Below are 20,964 nucleotides of genomic sequence, written 5' to 3'. Positions count from 1 at the left end.
ATTTATCCAGCAAAAATGCTGATTATTCTTTCCTATTTGTTATTAGTGTAAATTAAATATCTTGGTTTTTGACTGTTGGTTGAACGAATAATACATGCTATTCCTAACTAATTAGAAGACAAACAGATTTGTAATTTGTTGCCGGCCTAAAAGAATAAAATCACAGGTTGGGTTAGACTTGGCAATGCAAGTATATTTTATTTACAGTTGTATAAACGAAATGATTCAATGCAAGATCTTTACTGGAAAAGGTAAGAAAAACAAGTGATTCCTCCCTTAAGTGGTTTTGCATTTGTGTGTGTGTGTGTGTGTGTGTGCGTGTGCGTGTGCATGTATGTGTGTGCGCATATGTGTGTGACAAGACATTCTCAGTTGCAGTCGTAACACAAACAGTGCAATCATCTCGACCCCGTCGACACTGAACCAGAATTTACATTTCATTCAACTCAGCTGAACGGTCACAGCGACAACACGCATCCAAGAGCAAACCGAAGCACTGATACTGTAGTAACACGTAAGCATGCAGAGGCCAGAATGAGAACACGATCAGAAGCTAACTCTCGGTTCAGGTTGAGAAAACAAATTCAGTTTGTGTGGTTGCTTCAAAGTGTCGTTATTTCTCTTACAGAGACTTGTTGTCTTTCAAATGAAGTAAAACAAAAAAAGAAACAAACAAAAAAAGATATTTGTGAAATCAAGTGGAGAAGTTAGTTTGTCTGACTGATGGTATCGTGGTTCTGTTCTAGTTTCTTGGTGGATCCATATCTTTTATTTTACAGTTTGGGAGACGCCTCAGTATAAAGTGCTATGCGGTGCCAGAGAGTGGACACGATGTCATAGTCTTTTCAACAAGCAGCAGTGGTTTCTCAGCTCCAGAAGACGGGGAAAAGGCCTGTTTTGACACCTAACCAACGGGCACACGAGCTCTCGAGCTGGGCCACGTTTACAATTCACTCGGGCTCCCTCGTGCAAAAGCTCACCAGCGCTGCTGCGCATGGGAGGAGGTTTTGCACGAAAGGCCGAGTGCAGGTTTGGCGAAAAACCTGGCCCTTTGATGCAACCCCCTATGGAGACTGGAAATGAGAAAGACTGCTGTGGCAGGAGGGAGGAAGAGAGAGGGCGTCCCCAAAAGTGTCATGGCCGACGGATGAGCGTCTCATCCGCGGGTGTAAAAACACCGGCCTTACTTTATAGATTCACCTGTTTATACAAATAGTTGTAAAGCTTGAACAGAGAAATAAAAAAATAAAACATTTGCATTTCGCAGATTGGTACAAAATGAAAAGGGAAAACAAATACCATTTAAACAACTACGGAATCTGGCACATAACCGTAGTTATCTATGTCATCATTCAGATACATAAAGCTCTTATTCACATACAAGCACACACATGCTTCCATCATCTCCAACTGTGGACAGGATTTGTCATATCCTCGTTATTAGTGCTTCTCAATGAAAGAAACATCTTCTAAAAACCTTTTAAAATGTCGCTAAAAACCGGCAGTTCTCATTAAAATCTACTCGATATCCACTGAAGCTTACAGTACGTCTTGTATTGCAGTATATTTTGTTGAGAAAAACTAGATATTACTATGTTATCTAAGCCCTAATAAGTGATATGTTTAGTACAGTATTTGCACCAAAACTGGTAAATCCGTAAACTAAACTAAACCTGGCTTGCTAAACTTATACAGCTGGTCAGGAAATTTCAAAGTAGTAAACATCAAACATTAAGTAAACCTTTGTGAGTAAAAGGACAAAAACAAGGTTAAATAAGTCTGCTGATAATATACAGAAGGAAAAAGGTTGTATATGTGAGTCGGGTGGGTTCTTCTGTGCATGCTCAGGGACCCTACAAACATCTAAGGCCAGGTAACCCCGACTTAAAAAAAAGGTGCAAGTTCAGTGTTTTCTGACACTTCTTGAGCGAGCAGTTTCCTCTCAGCGCTCCGTCGGCGGGGCGGTGAAATGAAAGCTCCGGCTTCGACGGCGAACTGAACGAGGAGATGGGTTCTCCCTCCCTCTCCCCGTCCACTTCCTCCTTTCCTCGTCTCGTTTCCTCTCTCTCCCCGGGGAGCGCACCCTCGGTGACTCCCTCTCTATTACACCACGGTACTGACAGACGGGTCAGACAAGTTGAGTTGGCCCGTGATGTCAGTGGGTGGGTACTGCTGCAGAGATGAAGAGAAATGGGGGGGAGGGAGGCACAGTCATTTCTTGACAAAAGCAGCATTTTTGCAACGCTAGAATACTTAACCGGACGTTTATTTCCTTACTCTAAGAACACCTGTGCTTCATTTCTGCAGAAATGTAGAAGCAGGAGGGTTCTCTAACCCCTCTCAGGCAAACCTCACTTTAGCACTTTTTTGTTGAATCTCTTCAGTTTGGATCGTTTGGAGCAGTTTGGTGTAGTGCCTGAGGTGGGTTAGTCGGGAGCAGACGTAAGGCCCTGAGTCTAGACAACAGCAGATTTAAATCAGCCACCCCTTATTTTATAAGGAAAACAAATGGGTAATCAGATAAAGCAGACGGCTCATTTATCCCCCCACAGTCATCCGTGCGCATGCAGACAGACTGCGTCTCTAATTTTAGCATCTCAGGAGGAGGAGACAGATTATTTCAGGCCGATTTCAAAGTGCTGCTGAGCCGGACTCTTGCGTCCATTCCCTGCTTCACTTCTTTTAAAGCAGAGTGCGTTGAATTAGAGGCGTCTACAATGCTGAGAGGGAAAACAAGATCCCGATTCCATGCAGGTGCTTAGTTTCTATGGCAACAGGGATTTTGCCTTTGAGTCGTTTGAGTGTGTGTGTGTCTGTGTGTGTGTGTGTGTGTGTGTGTGTGGTCTGACAGCCATATTTTGCAACGCTGAGTCTGCTAACGAGCAACACAGTATAGAAACCTGATGAAAGAATGACTCGTGGTAAAAATAGTTAAGTGCATCATGAGTACGAGGTTGAAACATGCGGCTCTCTTGTGTAGTAGCGTCATGTTTTGGTGGAGTAATACACTCTTTTACGTTGTGTTCTTTATAGCTGAGGTGATTTTCAAAATGCCAATCTTAATCCTGGCCCACAGCGCTATGTTGATTGGGAAAAAACAACATTTTCATCACGTCCAATGTGTGGAGAACATCTTTTGTTTGTCAATGCACTACAAATGTACATTGCGGAACCAAAACACTGAAGAGTCTTGCCTCAGTGTACCCGTCTCAAATGTACTTTTTCTATTTTTGTGGTCTTTCTTATTTAAGCAAGATCTTAGGATTGGCGTGCCTCTCGTGTTTAGCTGATAGAGCCAATGCATTCAAGCATGTGCGCTTCAGAAGCTGCTATGATGCAACCAACATGCTGGCAGATGGGGCGACATCCAGCCTGACGAGTAAAAACGTCAAATCTTCTGAATGAAACAGGGGTCAGAGTGGATGCCCCTCATCTCCTTGACCCGCAAGTTGCATCATCATATGGCTTACAGCCCACATTGGGGTCTCCTCACGTCTTGTACCTTGAGGGCCCGCTAACAGCGCGCCCTATTGGGGTCAAGTGGACCAGCAAAAGAGAGAGACACCTCACTGACATCACAACCACAGTTACTGGCTATAAAGCAACGTATTCAGGATGGTGATCCTTCTTAGTGTGGAGCTACAAAGATGGTTTGGGCTACCGTTACTACAGCTATGATAGTTACAGTCATCGGCATGCTTGCAGAGGGAGAGAGGAGCAGTGTGGCATGTGGGTGAGGGACACTGACACTCAAGTCCATTGATATCCATTAATATAAAAGAAGAACATTTATATAAAATCAAAAATAATGGTCGAAGACTGGGGATGGGAAATATTTCAATTGGAGCATCTTTTTTTCATTGCGCTAAAATCCTGTTTTATTCGTCCACTTTGTTTAAAAATGTGTTGGTCCACCGCTATTGGGCTCCGGCACCAGCATCCGAACCTTCACTCAGACATATTGACAGTGGGGATCCCACTCTTCTTCTCTTCAAACTAGACCAATTCTACTGAGAAAACCTCCAGGGGAGAGTAAAGGTGGTTTGGTTCAAGAAACATCCATAATACAAAATAAAAAAAGACAGTTAACACAAGAGAAAGAGAGAAAAACAGGAGGTCAAATAAAAACACACAATAACGTTTTTTTAGCTGAGTACATCTCCCCTGGGAAACACATTCAAAACACAATGTTGGTGCAGAGGGCTCTCTGTAAAGGTGTCCGTTCTATCTCCAGAGATTGTGTGTTTTTTTTTTCTCCCTCATGCCAGATTTGGTCAGCGACCAGCTATGTGTGGCGGAGCAGCTGGGCACAAATGATCGCGGGTCACTGGTTTGTTAGAGCACTCCCAGCTCGTGGAGTACAAGCTCCCAACCGCAACGGGCCGGGCCTTTCAACTGAACTGCGAAGAAGTGGAGGAAACCTGACACTCTCATTGTGCTGCAACAACGGAGGCAAGCAAAGATAAAGAGATGGTGATTTAGCCCCAAAAAAAGGAGAAGGTTTGTATTTGTAACACAGTGAGAGTCTGAGGCTTCACAGAGTTTGTAGTTCATAAAAAACTAAACAAAAGAAAGAATAATTAAAACACAAAATAAGACCGTCATCACCACCTGAAAATACACCCTGAAAGAGGCATGCACAGTTCAGACCACAAGGACACTGGAAAATAAACAAGAATTATGACAAAGAAAATATGACAAAGCAAAAAGTAAATAGATTAATAGAAATCCATGAGTGTAATCCTGAAATAGACATGTTGAAAAGTAAGATAACACATTAGTTTTCTCTTCCCAGGAGGACTGGCCGTCACGACTACCTTGGAAATGGATTTTGGAAAAGAAATGACAAAAACAACAGCGCATGCATTTCAAACCAAAAGCGAACTGACAGCGGCTGAAGAAACCCAAACGGAGGAAGTAGGGGGGGGTGGGATTGGTGCAAAGAAACGATGGATATAAAAGGATATACAAAGGATCAAGCAGTCAAAATGACAGGACACAAACACAAATAGGTATCTTGTACGCTTCAGTACGGTACACACACCACAACGCCACCAACGACAGCACACCATCGCCAGAGTCCACGTCCAAAACCAGAGGCAGGGAGAAAGAGCAGCCCAAGACAAAACACCACTGGCAGACTGCGTGCTTTTGTCCAGAAGGAACACGCCACTAATCCTATCAACCCAGCCCACCCACCCCGGCAAAAAAAAAAAATCATGGACGCGTGGGACGCCCACCCACCCCTCTGCAAATCCAGAGCCGAGCTCCTGGCCTGACCTGAGTCCCTGCACTGATGCCCTTTCGGCCTGTAGAAGACCTACAGATGCTGAATGGTGATGGCTGATCGATGGTGAACGGACAGACACGTGGCAGAGGCCGCGGAGCCGTGTGGAAATGGGTGGGTGAGCGGAACATGGGACTCCCTCGCGGTCGGACATGGAGATGTCGGCAGAGAGGACAGAGGAGGAGAAAGGAGAGAGGTGAAAGTAGAGACAGAGGAGGAGGAAGAAGAGGAGGAAGAGGAAGAGAGGAAGGAGAGGTGAGAATCAACAGGGGAAGATGTTGCTTCTTCGTCTCCTTACCGTGTCTTTGGAGGACCTACGTCTCTTGATGCTGGAGGCCAGGGTGGTACTGATGGACCTAAAAGAGGCTTTCTTTTGGGGGTCGGGCTCTGCTCTACCACTTTTCCTATCCTAAAATGAATATATGTAGAAACATTATTCATGTCCTTCCGGCTGGGGTGAAAACCGTGGTTTCAGTCTCACCCTTCTTCCTCCTTTGCCACCACCACCCACCACCCCGGTAAATCACCTTATTTTAACAGTGTCTAAATAGAGGGAGGGTCCTTGTGAGAAAGACTACGGCGTTTGGAAGTGTAAAAAAATGCGCCCAGAGGGAGAAAGAAAGGGATAAAGCCTGTTAGATGTGAGAGTGGAAGCAGTGTGTTCAGTCTGACATGAGGGTATTCGTCTACATTTTTTGTGGGACATTGTCACACGGTAGTCCTCTAAGAATGTGCTGACACATTCACCCGGCCTCTAGAAATGCATTGGAATGAGGGATGACTAGTAAAGATGTCAGTGGGTGTGATACCTACGTCGCACTACCGAATATTCTGCCTGCATGCTCGCTATGGCCTGAACACACAGTTGCAACTTCCTCATCTCAACACACAAGTGATCTTACATTATAATGGAAATAGCTAAAGAAATATGCATAGAAATATGTATAGACTTTACGAAAAATGTCTAGAAACTACTGTACTCAGTTGTACATTTAGAAATGCATTCACGGTAATAAATAAATACATAAAAGGATTTAGCAAAGTAAAACAAGAGTCAGTTTTAACCGTACCCTTACAAGATGGCGAGCCAATTTAGTGCCCTCCCTCCCTCATACCATCAGAGCCCCACAGCTACTCTCAGCACAATAACTGGGTGTTTGTGTGCACAAAAAAAAAGTAAATAAAATATAAAACTCATATTAAGGTATTCTTACATCCTGAGTCTCTAGAGAGGAAGAGGGCTGCATAGGGGGAGAAAAGGAAAATAAAATAAATTTCCATCCTTGATCGTTATTACTTTAAAGATGATCCTTAAGCAAAAGCCAAGGGAACCAAAAAAGGCGCATATAGTTTAAAAAAGACTAGCAAAGCAAACATCCACATCCAAAGCCAGGCAGGTATAAAAAGTCGAGAAGCTGCAGTATCGAAGGTCACTAAAATGCATATCAAAGAGGGAAAACAACAGTAGTTTAAGCCCATTTAAAGACATTATACCTGAAAGTGGTATAATGGAAATTCACCCCACACGCAAGGGAATGGGATGGAGAATGAGGAAAAAGTGCATTAGAAAAGAAAAAGGTTTTGTAAGGAATGGTGACCTGTAGCCGCATAACATAATCTGAATCAAAGTCAAAGTGCAAAATAATAATAAGAAAAAAAAATTTGCTATTCTGTCTGCTTGATTTTAAGATGATCTGAGCAGATGGAGGCTAAAGGCTGCTATCTCAAAAAAAGAAAGTAAAAAAGAAAGCACTCTAAGGTGGATGTTAGTAACGTATAAGTGAGGGATGAGTGAGTAGTTGCAGGGAGGGAGGCCCTTTAGCCGGGCGGGGCAGTGTGGTGTGAATTTCAACATGCCAAAACGTTTTATGGATGGAGAGAAGGAGGTAAAAAAAGGGGTTGGGGGGGAAACATAGAAGTAAGTAAACACAAAACAAATAGCATGACGAATCAATCCGTTTTCATCAGGTCACATGACTAGGCACTTTTGGGGGCACATTTGCATCACCCATCACCCATCACCCCGCCAACCAGCGCTTTCTCTCTCAAACCCCTAACGACTCGATATCAGGTGGCGAGCAGGCGTTAGCTGGCGTGGAGGATAGATGGGAGCTGGCAGGGGAATGATTGGCATCACTCGATTCTATTGCAGGTGATGGAAAGTAAAATGCTTTTCCTGTTGGAAGATGACATCTCATGTTAGTAAATGGAGGAAGTCGGACCGTGTGCCTCAAGCTGTAAGCGTCTTGGTTCAGGGGGAGAAAAAAAAAATCAATGCCTCAGTGATGTCACTTCTCTTCTTTTAACCTTTGCTTCCCCTCCCCCATCCCCCCATGTCTCACACGGGCTACAGGAGTGCCGTCCGGCCGCTCTGAGCCCTGATGAGGCGCTGCGTGTGCACATGCGCTGCATGCTGGCCCATCAGATGAAACGTGGCATGGGACACGTACGGTGCACAGCAGCCACTGCAGTGCACCGCCATAGTGCACCATCATCCTCATCATCCTCATCATCATCCTCATCATCAAGGGTTTCTGGCAGTTTGATTGCGCTCCAAACTGACACCAGTTTCAGTCGCGCTCAGACGGTGCACTTCTGAGTAACATCTGTTGCAAAAGGGAAAAGCTGAAAGCCAGACGTGTGTAGCCTCTCAGTGATGTAGTGGTCAATAAAACAGAGACATCAGCATCGTAAAGTTGAACACACAACATAAATCTGTATGATACAAATGCATGCAACTCGTTAGTTGGTAGCATTAAGATCACATTTGTGATATTGCTGCTCCGTGTCAGACTGATCTCTGTCATCGAGGTACAGCTTTGCGACGCTGAAAGCACACCAGGTGGTGGCGAAGTGCAGCTCGCTGCAATAATTACATATTTTCCGCTTCAGGGAGGCGTGTTAATGTGTTAGTTCATGTACAGTACGCTTCAAACGTTGTATTTGTTTTGGGATTATCGAATGTGTTTTTTTTCTTCTTGTCCTAATGGAAACATTTTTGTGGTGCAGCGACGCGTTTGACCTTGAAGGCCACCATAGACAGCTGCTATGGCTGAAAAACGATGCCATGAGACAGTGAAGAAAAGCAGAAAGGTGTCTTTTATTATTATTATCTGTCACAAAAGAGACAACATTGAATGTCTAGTGTATGTGGCTACACAGGACGTGTTAAATACTTGCTTTTTTTTTTGCAAACTATAAATTTAGATCATAAAGATTTAATTCAGCCTCAAAAAGATTAAGTAGGTCTACCCCCACTACATCTCTGTGGCTACAGCTCCCTGAAGAACAGCGTTGGCATGCAATTCTTACAAGGCATGCACCTTCATTTCCCTTTAAAGCAATGTGGGAGCAGCGGTTGGTGCTGTTGTAGGTAATGAACTCATATTTCAAGGGCTTTTGAGCATTAACAGCACAAGGGGGATGAGTTGGGATGTAGTACATGAACAGATTCAAGTTAGTCAGAAGTGCACGTTCTCTCGGGTTCCGTCTCTGTGTTCAAAGGTATGTGGGTGCACGTTGCACAGTGCTTTGCATGGTGCACGAACCCGAGGCCGTGTCAGCACATAACTACAGACAAACACACGCACAGTCAGTCAGGATGATGTCAACAACGGGGGACCGCAGGTTTCAGTGCTCGCTGTACTAAGAAAGGAGGAGGCCCCCGTGAACTGCGATCTTGGATTTTTCCGTCGCGATGGGCTTGTGTTGCACATAACAAAGCTGTCATTTTTAATTTGTGAGCATTAGATCAAATCAGTGCACCCAAACAGTATGAATAATGTTCACGCCGAACGGGGCAGATTGCATCGGCTCGACTTGACTTCGCGGGCTCCACTCTCTGCGCTCTTCTGCGTGAGACCCCATTACGGCGGTTCTATGAAGACCGCATGTGCCCGTCGACTTATAGCTGGAGGGGCCCGGGGGGACGGTCGATGAGCAAACGCGAGCATGCATGAGCCGTCTTTGTTCAGCGGTGCAGAGGAAATCAACGTGATCGTCGCTGACACGGAGCTGAAGCGCACCGCTCTACGGGGCGGTTCAGTGTGTCCCTCTCCTTTCTCAGTAATGTCCCCCCTCCCCCTGCATGCATTCGCCTGCCAGGGAACGCACATCCATACGGGGACACTCACGACATCCATCGGTCAGGTCGATTGGCGGACACTCTCGGAAAGGACATTGATTTGCTGACAGGCACTTGTGATTTCATACTGTACCTTCCTCAAGCCCTGCTGTCTCTATTCAGCAGGGCCCAACACTGAGCTTTTGGTGCAACCTCTACAGAGTGAGGCCGCAGCACAGACGTCACACTGGGACATGGTCGTTAAGCGTGCTGCGACCTCCGAGCTATCCAATCAAGGGAGTGAAACCATCAAGAAGAGGGGAAACGGCAGGGGCTGTGTGGGACGGTGGACGCGCGTCGCAGCACACGTTTGATTGCATTAGAAAACCGTAGCGAATGATGTTCTTTGTCAGCTGAGTGGAGGAACTTAGTGCTTTATGGATGCTTAAAAAGGGCTGTTTCATTCAAATGACAAAGCAGTCAAAATGATTCACTCCTAGAAGTACTTTCCATGCAGATGACGTTCGACTTCGACCTCAAATTTTAATGGTTTCGAGGCAGGAGTCAGGCTCATTAAAGCAAAAATGATCTGCATGGCAATATACCACTTTGGTAAGTCAAACATTTGTTTTAAATTTGGGTGAGCTGACCCTAAATTGACTCCTGATTCTGCTTGCATCCTATTGCAAGATCAGTTTGAATCCATATTTTGTGTCTGCAGTATGGACACTGCAATGGAGACATTTTGTACACTGCAGCATACAGTTGCGCTGACTGGGAGAGTCCTTGTGGTGTGATTGGGCCAGGGCATTGATTTTAATCTTTCTGCTCTATTTGCATCATTAGCTCCTGGCTGTATGGCCTTCAGACTGAATGCAATCAATGATGAAGCGATGAAAGTGCATCAACTGGAACGTAGATCACTGTTATTATGGTTTTTACACGTGGATATTTGCTCCTTGCTTTACGTTGGCTTTCCATATTCCCCGTCATCTGACCTCATGAAGGGTATAAGCTTAGAGAATGCTCGGACATGCCATGGACGTGAAAGGTGAGGTTTTAATTTGGATGTCTGTCATGTCGGAGGGTCACAAAGCTAATTGTCCTACTGTTACTCTAACAGCCAGAGCTGGCATGGGGGTGGATATGGCTCTGCTACTTAGCCACATACTAATGAGGGGGTCCCGGACACAGCTTGACTTCCAGAGATCTCCTTAGTGTCCTGCAGGCAACACACAAGAGACACGGGCGCCGTTGGCCTCTGGGAACTGTTAGCCTCTACACGGTGGCCACTGAGGATGCCTTAGAGTGCACCAAGGCATCGGAGATCACACGGTTTTCTCATACGGTGATCTGGCAGTCTCACCGCCACTGATGTGCAAAAATGAAAAGCTCCCAAAAGAGGCCGAGACACAGGAATCCCCACCCCGACAAGGAGGGTCTGTCGGCTCTCCTGCCGCCCCAGCCTCGGCCATTCCACCCCGGGTGTGAGCGAGCAGAGGGGATCAATCCTACCTGCAGGTTCTTCCTCCAAACATTGACCGCCGCAAAGGCGAGCTGCATCTGCTTCCTGCGGGCGTCTTTATGCCGCTTATAGGCGATTTCAATGAAGATTAGGAAGATCCCTGCGGCTATTCCTCCTGCCACCAGCATGAAGACCCCTGTTAGTGAGGGACAGACAAACAGAGCAGAGGTGGAGATGCGTGAGTTTCTGGTCTACAACACCGCCGCGCCCACTGAGCATGAATGCATGGTCTGCCCGTCATGCTCGGCGGCCGCCCCTCTTTTTCCAAGCGGCTCCGACTGAAGAAGGCAGCTGCAAACCCACACATAATCAACCGAAGACCACAAGCGCACAAAGCCACAGAACAAGATACTGCACGGCACACTTCCACAGAGCACCCACGCCGACACTAAAACATCCATTTTGAAAAGGTATTGGACAAAAAAGGGCTACAGTACCTTACCACTGCAGTTTTTGTCCAATCACTTTTAACGCTTTCTCTACGCCTGAAGGACCATACCTGCCATGTTTTCAAAGGTGAGTGTGGCTGGGGCATTGCTCCGTGAGTCACACTCCTGGTATCTCACCCAGGTTTTATCTAGGTCTTCCATGAAGCCATTCTCATGAGAACTGGTGGGAAGAGAGGTGACAAAGTTAATAAGCGCCGCGAATACGGCGGGGAAAATCCGAGCTGCTCACTCCCAGAAAGCAACAAAAAGGACGCAGAGACAGAAGGACAGGTGCACTAACAGACAGACACCAACTGGACGAAGACAAACACACAGGAGAGGGGCAGGAGAGGGGAGATACAGCAACAGTAGCTGTCACATAAGGCGATGTATTGGATGACTATAAATGGTCAGTACGTTACCAAAGAAATCTTATTGACGAGAAACCAGAGCAAACAAAGAAAGTCATACGAGTAATGTAGCTTCGGCTGGGACAGACCTGAGAATGGCCAGGGACACGTTCTGTTTCCAGGGGCTGTCCTTGCGCATGCCAATGCCAAAGCCCGAGCGGAAAAACAGCTCTCCCGTGGTCACCAGGTCGCACTTCTGCGAGGCTTCAAACTCCAGAACCGCAGAGTCCCAGATGAAAGCATGTAGCTTGCTGTGGGGGAGGAGAAGGGAGGAGGGAGGGGGGGAGGAGGGAGGAGGGGAAGGAGGGGGTTACGGTGCAACAGTACAATGATTTACATACACATTTACGGCTCCCACCCCGCTCTCGCTCTCTCTCGCACACCAGATCGTGTGTGTCATTCGGCGTTTACCAGCAATCTCTACCGCTGCTTATGGAACCAAATGAAATCCAGATGGGTGAGGGCACGTCCCCCCATTGGATTCCCCCCATCTCAAAGATGTTCGTCTGGGTACAACCTGAAAAAGGGTGCTCCTCCACTCAATGTTAGCTTAACCTCTCACTGGTGCCAGTGCTGTTGACACATCCACACCTGCTTCCTGTCCCTGCCGTCTGTCGTGGCCGGGCGATGGACCCGGATCAGAGGGAAGGCCGCACTAAGTCCTGCCGCTACCGCCTGGTCCAGAGGTCCATGGCCCTCACCCCACTGAGCTGACTGGACTGGCCCTGGTCTGTGTGTCTGATAGGTGGAGCAGCCGGCCGACTCGTGCTCTGGTCGGCCCGGCCTGGCCGAGACTCACTTGTCACGCACGGCCTGGATAGCCTCGGCGGCACTCTCATAGTTGTGCTTCTCCATGTGGCGGTACATGGTGCTAAGCTCCACCTGCCGCCGGAAGTAGATGTCCACGGAGCTCTGCTTCACCGTGGCGTAGATGAACTTGTCGGATGGGTTTCTCAGCTGCGTGAAGAGCCGGGGACAAGTCACAGTTGAGTAATAACTTCCTTTGAACGGTATTTACATTATATTCTAAACAAATGTTGTCAGTACCATGGTCTACGATCCCCCTGCACTCACCCTCGGGTCGTTGATGCCGGTGATGCGCTCCTCAGGCCGGTCCAACACTAGGAAGGCAGCCAGGTTGGCAGTATATGAAGCCACTATTATCATGGCAAATCCGGCCCACACCATACCCAGGATTCTCGCTGAGAAGCTGCGCGGCGCACCTGTGTGGTGAGTTCCAGGTTCAACTTTTCAGCACAGTAACTTGTCTAATTTATGCAGAGTTGTTCGCTGGATATTACTTATAACCCTCAACACTGCTACTTCTGTCACAACAACTACTGTCACCAATGATCAATAACTTATCTGCTACACCTACGTTTTGATCATTATAATAAACTATTTATACCTGCATATTAAAGATTACATCACTTTTACAAAGAAATTAGAATATAGCCCGCTAAAAATACCAGACATGAAAAAGAAAATTGGAAACCAGCCAAGGCAACAGGTATAAACTTTAAAAAAAAAAGGCGAGCCGCTTTCTTTGCAAAATGTGATGTTGAAAGTAATTAATGTGTCATCCTCAAAGAAAAACATGACAGTGAGGCAACGCCTGGAGGTACAAACGCCTTGATTTTGATCTTTATATTACTACAAAGCCGTGTAAAGACTAAAGTACTCAACAGAATGACAGTGTTCTGGGAGAAAAGCAACATTTACTCGTGAATAAGAGTTGATTTAGAGAATTTCAGTCATTCTTTTTACATTTTTTTCATCTCACCTTCTCCTATACCAGAATTCAGCAACACTCCCCAGGAGAACCACATAGCAGATGATAAGGTGAGGGCATCTTCTTCTTCCTCTTCACTGTTTACTTTAAATCTTCCAAACGGGCTAAAGGGAAGAAATTGGGTGGGTTGCAGAAGATAAAATGAGACACTGCAGAGAACCTGTAGGGAGGGAAAACCCTGGCGACCCCAGGCAGGGGGAAGGGAAGGATGAGCGAGCAAAGCAAGAGGGGAGACAAACTCGGAAAGAAAAGAGACAAAGACGGCGGCACAGAGACAGAGCGGTGGGATGGTAGGAGCCAATCTTCACCTCTGTCTGCCTTCCTGTCCACACCGAGGGAAGATCTGCAGCGCTCGGGGGTGCATGTGCACACATGTACGCACACATGCATTCACCCATTCAGTCGTGAGTCGTGAAACACACATGGGCACAAGCACTCACACACACACACACACACACACACAGGTCCCCCTTGTACCTGAACCGGTCTAGTAGGTAAAGCATCACCGCCACCACATGCACCGAAAGACCCACCAGCAGCCACAGTGTGCTTTGGAACGGTTGCATGAACGAGTCCAGCGTACTGCGAGGGATTTCCTGAAAACACACAACGCCGTTAGTATTCCATTGATAATCAACAACTTCCGATGACCTTACGTTTACATATTCTAGACCGACATAATGTCCTCCAATGTTTATCGGAAGCTCATGTGCATTTTTACATATTTGCCGACCAGTTTTGGTATTGAGTTTTTCTCTTGACTCTTGAGATTTGCTTGAGTTGTGTCATCAAGCCTAACAAACCTCAAGGTGGCATTCATTTCTATTGAAAGACACTGCTGACTCACTTTAAAAGTCTGCACTGCCTCATAATAATAATGGACAAAAATGAATGAGCACAGTGTGCTAAGAGATTATCATTACTTCAATGCAATGTGTAAATGAATGAAAACTAATGGTTTATTTACAGTAGATGCACAAAAGATATACAAAAAAAGCCTAAGAGGTGAGGATTCTTCAACTGAACGATGCATGCAACTCCACATTAGTTGTTTGACTCTGTAGAGCACCGAATGGACTCGAGGTGGACACTTACCTTTTTAACAAGGATGGTGAGGCCTTGATATTTAAAGGGTTTGGAGAACTCGATGTACTGGGCTCGTTCGTTGTTTATAGTCAGTGGGGCTACAATCATGTCAGCCAGGCCCCCCAGGAGCTCTCCCATCATGCCATTCCACTCTTTCTTGTTACTGTTGTTCACCTGAGGCCCCAAAAGGAAGGTGTCAACATGAGAATCAGCCATCAACCTGCTGCCGTCTAGACCACAGAATGTTTTCAGCTTTTAAGGATTTGGGTTAAGCCCAGTGGGGATAGAAGTTCTTGGCGTGCTCCTCATCTTTAAAACTTGCTCTGTCTTACATAAGGGAGTCTGCTTATTTTCGGGGATTGATAAGATCATGCATTCATGCCTAAAGGACGGGCCTTTTCTGGGTTAGAGATGAATGTTTTCACAGAAAGAAAATCTTTTCAGATAAAAAATTAGCTGAAACTTGCAATAAAGCTCTGTTAAGCCGAGGGGGGGCTGCAGATTTAAGTGAATTATCTTATAACATCATATAACAAATCATTACAAGTGACCCCTTTGATAGGGACTATTATGTTTTATTGTTCACACATCAAAATTATGGTTCCAAAGAGCTATGAAAAAATATTGATATGGGACTGAAATTGAAGTGAAAAAAACAAGTTACTTTTTGTCAAATAATAGAAACAATATACTATATACCGATAATCATATGACGCACATTATTAAACATACAATAACTGTACGCATACTCTCCATTCTCCAAAATGTTTCCTATTAGTGATAATACAAATTTGATGATTATTTTTTTCATCCACAAGGAACCTGATTGGACAAGCCCTAACCAATGGCCAAACCCAGAATGGTTCATCCTTCATCAATTCAAAGCACCAATCCACATAGCCCGAACACGCAGGTTTTGAAGGGACATAATGTATAATATAATAAACTTAATAGCCTACCAGTGTGTGATGAATAGTCCATGATGTTACTCAACACATGTTAGCCTAAAAACTACTAACTTAGAAAATATCCAACCTTCAAAACTGCCAACAAATCCACCATTAGCTAAATTAGCCAAAGCTTAAAATGTGAGTTAAATGGTTGCCATAAGCTAACTGCTAGCTAAAAGTTACTGTGTTGCAAATATATAGGTAGGTTAGCAAGCCGTTGGGGGACAATGTCAACTTTACTGAATAGTCACCATATTCGTACTTGAGCTGAAGCTACTTAAAAAAAAAATATTGTTCTCCAATCCAGTTTTCATTTTATTAAAGCCGTTGTATTTCCAATTTGCACTGCTGCCGCCAAAGGCTGGCCATGTGGGCTGGCACTGCCCCCAGATAGGCCAACACATTGAGAAACTCCAAATGTTAACAGTATTGGTATTAGTCCATGGACATTTAACAATTGGTTACATTAACTTTAAAATATAAGAAACCAGTAGCCTATATCAGTTTACGATTCCTCAACCCTCACACTGTAACAGGTTTTGGTTTCGGTGTACCCCAGTTTCATGAGGGCCCAGTCTGTCCAGCTCTAAAAAAATGATCTGACTGCTTATTGCTTCAGCTCTGACTAGTTAGTGAGGTCACTACCGTTAGTGGGGTAAAATATTACAAATATTCAAGGAAGGTGAGGTAATGCGTGCAACCTGTGCCTCATGCAAAACTACGACCGACGTGGCCTTTGAATGCAAAACTAACCCGCTCCTGAGTTCCGAACTTCCCATCGGCCACCAGATGCACCTCATAGGTGAAGTTCATGGTCATAGCCAACTTGATGAGGAGATCAATACAGAATCCATAACAACATTGGGGTACAATTGGACGTCCTGTAACAAAACCAGCAACAGTTGCAAGTTACAATCACTCTTGAGGAAAAACGTCACGTTCTTTTTTTCAATCCAAAGGCGGCGCACGTAGAATGAACGAAATGCGTGACAGTGCACTGCAGACGACCACACACACACACACAGTCACGGCATACAGACCAAGCATCCCAACAACCACTCACTCTGAATGGCACACTCAGCTACATGCATACATATATAGATACCTACTGCATATATATGTATGCATCTCCAGTGGGTGTTTGGCGGGTGCAGTAAAAGCACAGTGATAGTAGAAACGTCCCTGATAGGTTACCTGGGATGGTCTCATTGGGCCCAGTGCAGATAACCTTTTTAATTAAGACTCCGTTTAAAGTCATTTCCTCATGGCATGTTCCGTCCAGCTGAGTGGGTTTCACATACACAAATGGCTCCTGGTGTATCGTCACTATCTACAACAGACGGGACAGAAAGCTGTTTATCACACAGTAAAAAATGGATCCGTTTCGATCCTGATTTCAACGAGAAAGAGAGAGAGAGAGAGAGAGAATAAGGAAGAAGAAAAAAGAAATTGGAAGAACCCGGCAGATACACAAATACCCAACAAACTCCTGGATGCACAAAGACAGACAGATGAATGTAACGATAACTGACAAGGATACAGATGAGAAGGTCTTTGCAGGCCTATGACAAATTTGAAGAGATAAAAGTCATAGCAAATATATCACCGCGCTGCCTTTAAGAGCATGGATTATCTTCACTCCCCCTCTGAGGAACAAGCGTCAGCGCGAGTATATCAGCTTGGGTCCGCTCTCGATCTGTGTGGACAAGAATGTCACATTGCAGCAGCAAAGTGAAGGCATCCTACCTTTAATCGAGTGGACATCTGGAAGCCCTGTGGTTTCTCCGTCTCTCCCCCGGGCCAGATGATCTTCCGCTGATTGCTCATCGACACCTGCCGGGACGCCGCACACACACACACAGTATCATAGGTGAGTGCTGACAGGCGGTTTGCTGCTGATGAGGCTCCAGCACACTAGGAGAGCATCACTAATGAGTCCGCCTTATATAAGCACAGCTCAGCAGTTCTTTCATCTACGTCATCGACCTCTGACTTCTGTATCATACCTGAGGGTTTCGGGAACTTATTATTATCCCACCTATCAGCAGAGAACAGAGGTGCTGATCCTCTCAGTCCTCACTATTTGCCGTGTGTGCATGGCTGGCCCGTTTAAATATCCAGCATTAACTACAAAATATCATTAGGCAGAATGGTAGCAACATTTTCCCGCAGCTCTCATCCCAAAGTCTTCATCAGCAGAGGGAGTTGGCTCAGTTGTCGTTGAGCGACTTCAATAATGAACTTCGAAGCTCGTATCATTTATATTTCATATCATGCACTCCCGTTTTCAGGGCATTCTTTCTGAAATGGAAGTTCTAGCTTTTTTCCAAATTCAATACAAATTGCAACACTTTGAAACTTGCATGAAATAATCCAATACATGATGTCCTCTTTCTTGTTTGTCATGTCATAGTGATAGGGCTTGATAAAGGATCCTGTCTTTCCACTGATGAAGCCTAATTCAAGCTTAAACCCAACAGACTATCCACGATGGGACTGTGGTTGTTCATTGCTGCTTCACAACAGACACGACAGTCTTGAATGTTGGCATCGTTGTTTTCATGTTGAATTAAATGGAAACCAGAGGCTGAAATGTGGGAGATCTATCTGAGATTATTAGGTTCTGCTTTGAAAATTGCCCAGCAATTAATCCCTTTTATTTACCTTGGGCAAATTAAGTACCTTGTTAGGTTTCATTTTCAATCACATGTAATTCCTGCTTGCTATCTGAAGTTGAATGTGGTTAACAATTGACAAATCTACGTCCTATGTCCTCCAACATGGCTTATGACAAAGCACGATTCAACCAAAGTGATGCTACTGCCGTCTATCTGAGCCAAATGAGCTAGTTTGCAGTCATGTTTAATACTTAACTCTGCCTGAAAATCTTGGTGTTGCTGACCTCCAGTAGTTTAACTTCCCACCAGACACGTGGGCCGTTGTCAGAGGTGAAACAGACTTGAGAAAAGCGTTGCATTTTAATATGTACCGTACGCTCCAATTCATCCCAGCGATAAAAAACCCGAAAACATTCAAATTTGTGAAATATCAAACTCACTGCGACAGAATGCTGTAGCCTCGTATTAGCTTCGGCTGACCTGCAGTGTTTTTGAGTTGCCCTACATTAAAGGCACAATGAGCAGGTCTGAGAACAACATTGAAAGTCGGCTCATGAGGCTAACAGAGCTCGCCAGCGGGTGAAAACCAACCCAGATTCACTCTTGGATGCGTCATTACGATTTGGCACCTGGTTGCTCCGTTTTTATTGAGGTTGACACCCAGAAACATCCCGAACACGGGACGAAAAGAAAAGAAAAGAAAAGAGGTCTCTGCAGATGCAGACACCACTAAACACTGCTAGTGGCTCATAAGATTGAGTGGGAATCTTTTCGTCTATACATTTGTTAGCGGAAAGTCCAACTCATTGTGCCTTTAACTGTATTGCCCTATATAATAAACATTGTAGATGCAACTTACATGTGGGCAGAGAGTATAAATGAAAGAATGGACGTATGGATATGGATAGTTACGTCGAACAGGCCAGAGTCGCGTCTGTCCGTCAGTATACCTGCGTTCCATTGTATGTGCCGACTTGAACCAGTCGACTCTTCTGGTAGTTGAGGATACTGTAATGGGCGTACTTCCTGTCTCCGTCATCATTGAACTCCACGCGTCCCGTGAGGCCTTCTGGGTATTTCGACGACATCAGCACCCTGTGGCAAGACGATGAAAATGATTAATTTGTGTGAATGGTTGCACACGTGTCCATGCATGGATGTCGTTCGTCATCAGGTGGTGTCACGGGGCATTTGAATGAGTATCAGGGTGTAAAATGACTCATTCACCACATGTGATGAACAAGGCAGAGCTGCGATGAGATCTGCTGTCTGCATTTCTTATTCGTTACGCTGCTGAGAAACCTAAGTGGGTCACTCGAAACTCAGTCACTTGTCAGGAGGAAGTGACAAATATAGAGTTTCAGTACATTCTGGGAAACCTGATAATTCTGTATGGCAGCTTTCCAATCAAAAATGACAACAATTATAAAAAAAAAATTACTTTAGGGACTGAAGAGAACCGCACAGATGAATTATCTGTGGGATTTAACACTAAGTGCCTCATACATGATGAGATACATAGACAATTGTTGATCTAAATATACTGATTAGGGCAGCTTTAATGGTAGTTGAAAACGTGCACAATTCAGACTGAACATAAACTGACAAAAGATAATTTGTTGAGTTGAAATCAGCTGTTCAATATGATGCTATTTGGCTAAATTAAGACAGGCTTACAGTAAATTAAAGGTAAAGGACCATGTTGCAGGATTTAGATGCATCTAGTAGTGAGGTTGGAGGAAATACTAAACTAAATGTTGAACGCATTGGTCTTGAAAAAATAAATATGCCCTCAAAATTAAAGAAATCTGATGTTTGGGATACAGCTATATCTTTAAGCTGCTTGGCATTATAGCTTCACATGTCTCCACAAACCATGAACGTCAAAGACTGTTACAACTTAATCAGCTATAACAGTGAAGAAATGTTAAGCTTACCGTTTAAAGAGTGGCCCTGTTTTCCAGATGTTGGTGTTGCCCACACATCCTCTCGGGGGTTCGGTGATATTCTCCTTCTCAAACAGCTCCTGGATGGACTGAGCCACCACAGCCACCGCATCATTGATATGGGCCGACTCATTCTTCCCGTTGATGAGCTGGAGGCCGATCAGACCTGAGACCAGGCCGACAACAAAAGATAATCACTAACCTGAGCCGACTGCAGCCTCTCAGGAACCTTTTTGCAATACACGAAGTGTAAAAAAACTTATAGGGACTCCCAGTTTAGACATCCTGAATAAAGGTCAGACATCAGCCGCATGATCCATCTTCCTTGCCCGTTATTCTCGGGGGAAGATAATCAAGAAAGATTCCACATTGTGTCATTTATGAGATGAGGCAGCAGAATAAATGGACCATTTTGTTGACGCTGCCACTGATGACCTTTTCACAGCATGTGTAAAGTGTCCCTTGAAGTTGGATTTCTTTTTTTTCTGCCCTACCAGCTAAGATTTGGGAATCAGCACAGGCAAAAGCATTATTTTGTGTTCGGAATAAATCAAACAGAAAAAATACCATCAGACCTAAATTTAAACCAAGCGACAATCCAACTTCAGCTAAGTTTTCTGATTGCAACCAGGTCCGTCAGTCTTGCAGACTCCTGCAAGAAGCTGCAGTGGAGGTGGAGGAGACTGGACATGGACATGGACAACAAACGCTCTGCAGGGGTTGGTTGTGTGAGAGTGCCCGGACAGGAAAGGGGAGGGGAGGAGGGGGGTAGACGCTTGACGTTTGTGACCACAGTGATAAAATATTGTGTGACGAAAAAAATAAAAAATCCAGGAACAGAGACAAGAAAGGCTGTTGT

At 45.1% G+C, this 20,964-nt stretch overlaps 1 protein-coding gene across 5 annotated transcripts in view; it reads right to left on the bottom strand.

Annotated features, from left to right (window-relative positions):
* Positions 1-2,066: 2,066 nt before the first annotated feature.
* The window catches only part of grin1a (glutamate receptor, ionotropic, N-methyl D-aspartate 1a), a gene marked incomplete at both ends in the record, with an annotated part of 30,639 nt that continues 11,741 nt past the window's right edge, over positions 2,067-20,964 (bottom strand). For 2 of the 5 annotated variants that reach the window (XM_079235149.1, XM_079235150.1), the window contains 14 exons: positions 2,094-2,172; positions 10,866-11,011; positions 11,375-11,484; positions 11,803-11,964; positions 12,513-12,670; positions 12,788-12,936; positions 13,497-13,609; positions 13,983-14,101; positions 14,601-14,765; positions 16,295-16,422; positions 16,736-16,871; positions 17,288-17,374; positions 19,110-19,254; positions 20,097-20,271. In XM_079235149.1, the coding sequence (XP_079091275.1) occupies positions 2,104-2,172; positions 10,866-11,011; positions 11,375-11,484; positions 11,803-11,964; positions 12,513-12,670; positions 12,788-12,936; positions 13,497-13,609; positions 13,983-14,101; positions 14,601-14,765; positions 16,295-16,422; positions 16,736-16,871; positions 17,288-17,374; positions 19,110-19,254; positions 20,097-20,271 (1,862 nt within the window). Of the gene's footprint in view, positions 2,173-5,585; positions 5,697-6,501; positions 6,529-10,865; positions 11,012-11,374; positions 11,485-11,802; positions 11,965-12,512; positions 12,671-12,787; positions 12,937-13,496; positions 13,610-13,982; positions 14,102-14,600; positions 14,766-16,294; positions 16,423-16,735; positions 16,872-17,287; positions 17,375-19,109; positions 19,255-20,096; positions 20,272-20,964 lie in introns of all 5 variants that reach the window. The other 3 variants (XM_079235148.1, XM_079235146.1, XM_079235147.1) reach the window with 3 other exon arrangements.

The sequence above is a fragment of the Taurulus bubalis genome, assembly GCF_910589615.1.
Source record: "Taurulus bubalis genome assembly, chromosome: 19".
Taxonomy (NCBI): Eukaryota; Metazoa; Chordata; class Actinopteri; order Perciformes; family Cottidae; genus Taurulus; species Taurulus bubalis.
Note: the sequence above shows the minus strand (reverse complement) of the source record. Positions and strands in the feature narration are given on the sequence as shown.